The sequence below is a fragment of the Carlito syrichta genome, unplaced genomic scaffold, assembly GCF_000164805.1.
Source record: "Carlito syrichta isolate Samal-C Ts95f unplaced genomic scaffold, Tarsius_syrichta-2.0.1 Scaffold303213, whole genome shotgun sequence".
Taxonomy (NCBI): Eukaryota; Metazoa; Chordata; class Mammalia; order Primates; family Tarsiidae; genus Carlito; species Carlito syrichta.
Window position 1 is genome coordinate 139,894 of NW_007247309.1, and position 4,218 is coordinate 144,111.

Here is a 4,218-nt window from a genome sequence, read left to right on the forward strand (position 1 = left end):
TTTTTTTTTTTTTTTTTTTAGTCAGGGTCTCACTCTGTCACTCAGACTGGAGTGCAGTGGCACTGTGCAGTGGACTTTTTTTTTCTTTAGTCAGGGTCTTACTCTGTCACTCAGACTGGAGTGCAGTGGCACCTTCATGGCTTACTGCAGCCTCGAACTCCTGGGCTCAAGCAATCCTCTTGCCTCAGCCTCCCAAAGTGCTGGGCTTACATGCATGAGCCACCCTGCCCAGCTCATGTTGTATTTTCATTTCGGTTCCACTATTGCCCCTGTTTTTCACCCCCTTGATCTTAAACTTGGAAGCAGCAGTTGCAGGTTCCAGGCATGGTGGGGTCCAGCCTCTGTGTTTGGTAGAACACGGATGGGAGTGCTCAAAGCCTGCTGTGTGTCAGCAGGGGAATGTCCCCTGTGGAGAGGGGCCGCACGGGGCCTAGGGGAGCCACTGCACTCTCTAAGGAACCTCCCGATGTCTCCCACAGGTGAATGTGAACTCGCAGATGCCATGGTTTGAGAAGCTGGCTCAGTTCAAGATACCTTGGACATCTCACGGCAGCCAGGATTCTAGTGAGCTTGGCATCCAAAACCTGAACTTCCGAGTGAGAAGCGGGCAAATGCTGGCCATCATTGGTAGTGCAGGTACTACAAGGGCAAACCATGGGCCGGTGGCTTCTCTCTCTCTCCTGGGTTGCAGAGTGGTCCTTTGGACAATTGGATGCTTCTTAGCTCTTTGCTAAGAATTCTTTGCTGACTAGAAGCATCTAACAGAATGGTTGAAGTGACAAGTTCTGGGTCAGACAGACCAGGGCTCAAATCATGGTTCTTGTCCACCTAAAGCTGCAGCCAGAGTCTCTTTTTAAAATTTTTTTAAAAAATTTTTACCTTTTTTGTAGACACAGGGTCTCACTATGTTGCCCAGGCTGGGCTTGAACTCCTGGTCTCAAAAGATCCTCCCACCTTGGCCTCGCAAAGTGCTGGGATTACAAGCATGAGCCACCACACCTGGCTGAGAGCATCCGTCTATAGTTAATGCCTGTACTGACAGATCATTAAGCCGTTTCGGAAGTCATGGTCTTTTCAGAGACTCCTTCAGTCACAAGAGGTGCTCAGTCAGGGTGTTTCTCCATCATCAGATTCTGGTTATGGTCCAATAGCCCCTGACACAACTCTCACTTCTCAGGTCGCCCCTTCAGAGTCTTGGCACAATCATCAACCATCCGCAAAGAGCCAGATTCTTGGGGTGCCTCAAATAGTTAGCTCCATGGGCCAAATTTAAAATTATAGACCGTCAGGTCTGAAAGGGGGCTTGGAGAACGATTCATTCTCCTCATTGTGGTTTACCTTTCTTTCTTCCTACCAGTCAGGAAGCATTTTGAGAGGAAGGTTTTCAAACCACCAACTTCTCAATATTTCTAGAGTGTCCTGCTGACCCTACACACACACACACACACACACACACACACACACACCCCTTCATTTGACAGATGAGGAGACTCAAGTCCAGAGAAGTCAAGTGGTTCTCCTAAGGATACACATTCCATGTAGAGCCAGAGCTAGAAACTTGGTTTTATGATTCCCAGATTCAGGCATTTCTCCCTGAGACACTCTTACATAGTGTTCGAGAGAGCATTCTATATCTTTTAGTTAATCATTTCCAGAGATTGCTCAATGTTTTGAACATCTGCCCCAAACTTCTACACCCTTCTGGTAGATAAGTTCTGTTTATTGTCTAACCAAAGAGCAAATGAGATGCTGTGTGTAAATGCACTTTGTAACTGCAACAACATGCATGATCACTAAGTCCCGCCCGCTTTGGTCCTGACCCTGCAATCCTAACTTAAACAAGAAAAAAGTATCCCAGCACTTTGGGAAGCCGAGGCATGAGAGGGTTGCCTGAGCCCATGGGTTTGAGAGCAGCCTGGGCAACTTCGTGAGACCTCATCTCTACAATAAATCAAAAAATTAGCTGGGCGTGGTGGTGCGTGCCTGTATTTCCAGCTGTTTGGAAGGCTGAGGTGGAAGGATCACCTGAGCTCAGCAGGTCGAGACTGCGGTGAGCATGCCACTGCACTCCAGCCTGTGCGACAGAGTGGGAATCCGACTCAAAAAAAAAAAAAAGAAAAGAAAGAAAAAAGCAGATCCCTCATGGACCTACTATTTTAATTTATAACTTCTGGTAGCTTTTCTTGTCATCTCTTTCTTTTCTTCCTGAATTAGCACCAGGGCATACACCGGCCTTTACATAAGGTCATCACAGGTAATACTTGGTACATACAACCCTCTAACTATTACTGTCCCTGATTTGTGTTGAGGAAAGTAAAGTTCAGAGAGGCTGAGCAAGAATTACATTGAATATCCAGGAGGCTGAAACAGCAGGATAGCCTGAAGCCAGGAGTGACAGACTAGCCTGAGCAACATAGTAAGACTCCCATCTCTAAAAAATTTTTAAAAATGATCTGGGCATGGCAGCATGTGCCTGTTATCCTGGCTACTTAAAAGGCTATGGCAAGAGGATCACTTGAGCCCAGGAGTTGGATGTTAAAGTGAGTTATGATTGGATCATTGCACAATAGTGAGACTCTTTCTCTTACAAATAAATAAAGGAGGCTGGGCACTGTGGCTCACGCCTACAATCCCAGAACTTTGGGAGGCCGAGGTGAGAGGATTGCCTGGCCCATGGGTTCAAAACCAGCCTGGGCAACTTAGCAAGACCCTATCCCTACAATAAACCAAGAAAAATTAGCCAGGTGGTGGCACATGCCTGTAGCTCCAGCTACTTGGAAGACTGAGGCGGAAGGATTGTCTGAGCCTGGCAGGTTGAGGCTGCGGTGGCCATGAGCATGCCACTGCCCTCCAGCCTGGGCAACAAAGTGAGACTCTGACTCAAAAAAAAAAAAACAAACCAAATAAATAAACAGATAGATAAAGAAATTACATTGAATCATCTCCAGGTCTTTTGACTCTAGGTTCAGTGTTGCTTAGTTTAAGATGTTTTGGTTTTTTTTTTTGAGTTGGAGTCTCACTCTGTCGCCCAGACTGGAGTGCAGTGACCATTCCCGGCCACCGCAGCCTCGACCTGCTGGGCTCCGGCGATCCTGCCGCCTCAGCCTTCCGAGTAGCCGGAATTACAGGCATGCGCTACCACGCCCGCTGATTTTTTGATTTATTGTAGAGATGAGGTCTCAAGTTGCCCGGGCGGGTCTCAAACCCACGGGCTCAGGCAATCCATTTACCTCAGCCTCCCAAAGGCACAGGATTACAGGCTGAGCCACCGAGCCCGGCTAGCTTAAGATGTTTTAAAAAAATAAAAACTTTAGACCAATAAAATTTGACAGTTTATTTGAGCAAAAAATGGTTCATGAGTCTGTCAGCACTCAGAACCAAGAGAGGTTCAGCAGCTCCGCCCAGGAACATGAGTGGCGGTATGCATAGACAGAAAAGGAAAGTTCCTACAGAAACAGCCTGATTGGTTAAAACTTGGCATATGCATTATTTATTTGGCAAGATGTGGGATGAGGCATTTACCTTGTATGGGCAAGAGCCCATCATTGGGCAGCCTGTGATTGGCTGAAGTTTGGCTGAGACTCAGCAAACTGTCTCAGTCAATCTCTGTCTTAAGAGACAATATACTCTTAAGGTGGGCTGCAGTTTGTTTGCAAATTAAGTTAGGTTGCAGTTAACTCCATAGGAACTCAAAGTAAGGAGGCGTCTCAGGACAAATTTAGTTTAACAGCTGAAATTATTAAAATGACTTATTAGAAAGGTGTATCAGTTATCCTTTCTGTGATTTTTCCTACACACATACACATACACACAAGAAAGCTGGCCATAATTTTTAAAAATATGAATAAAAACAGCCCCAGGCATTTTAGTTTCTTTTATGGAATCAGCAATACCGAAAGCATTTTCCAATTAATGAAGTTACTGATTTGGAGAGTCCAGCTATTTTTTTCAAGATCTCGAATGCCTGCAGGTGCTATCTCCCAAGTAGCTGGGACTACAGGCACGGGCCCCCATGCCTGGCTAATTTTTAAGTTTATTTATTTTTTTGTAGAGATGAGGTCTCGCTATGTTGCCCGGGCAGGTCTTGAACTCCCAGACTCAGGCAATTCTCCTGCCTCAGCCTTCCAAAGTGCTAGGAATTACAGGCGTGCTAGGAATTACACTGTGCCCGGCCTGTGTTGCAGTTTTTTTTTTTTTTTTTTTTTTTTTTTTTTTGGT

General features: G+C 45.9%; 1 protein-coding gene across 1 annotated transcript in view; it reads left to right on the forward strand.

Annotated features, from left to right (window-relative positions):
• ABCG8 (ATP binding cassette subfamily G member 8) overlaps nucleotides 1-4,218 on the forward strand; it is a 22,092-nt gene that overhangs the window by 7,447 nt on the left and 10,427 nt on the right. Inside the window, exon 3 of the mRNA XM_008058109.1 lies at nucleotides 480-636. Coding sequence (XP_008056300.1) covers nucleotides 480-636 — 157 coding nt within the window. The remainder of the gene's footprint in view (nucleotides 1-479; nucleotides 637-4,218) is intronic.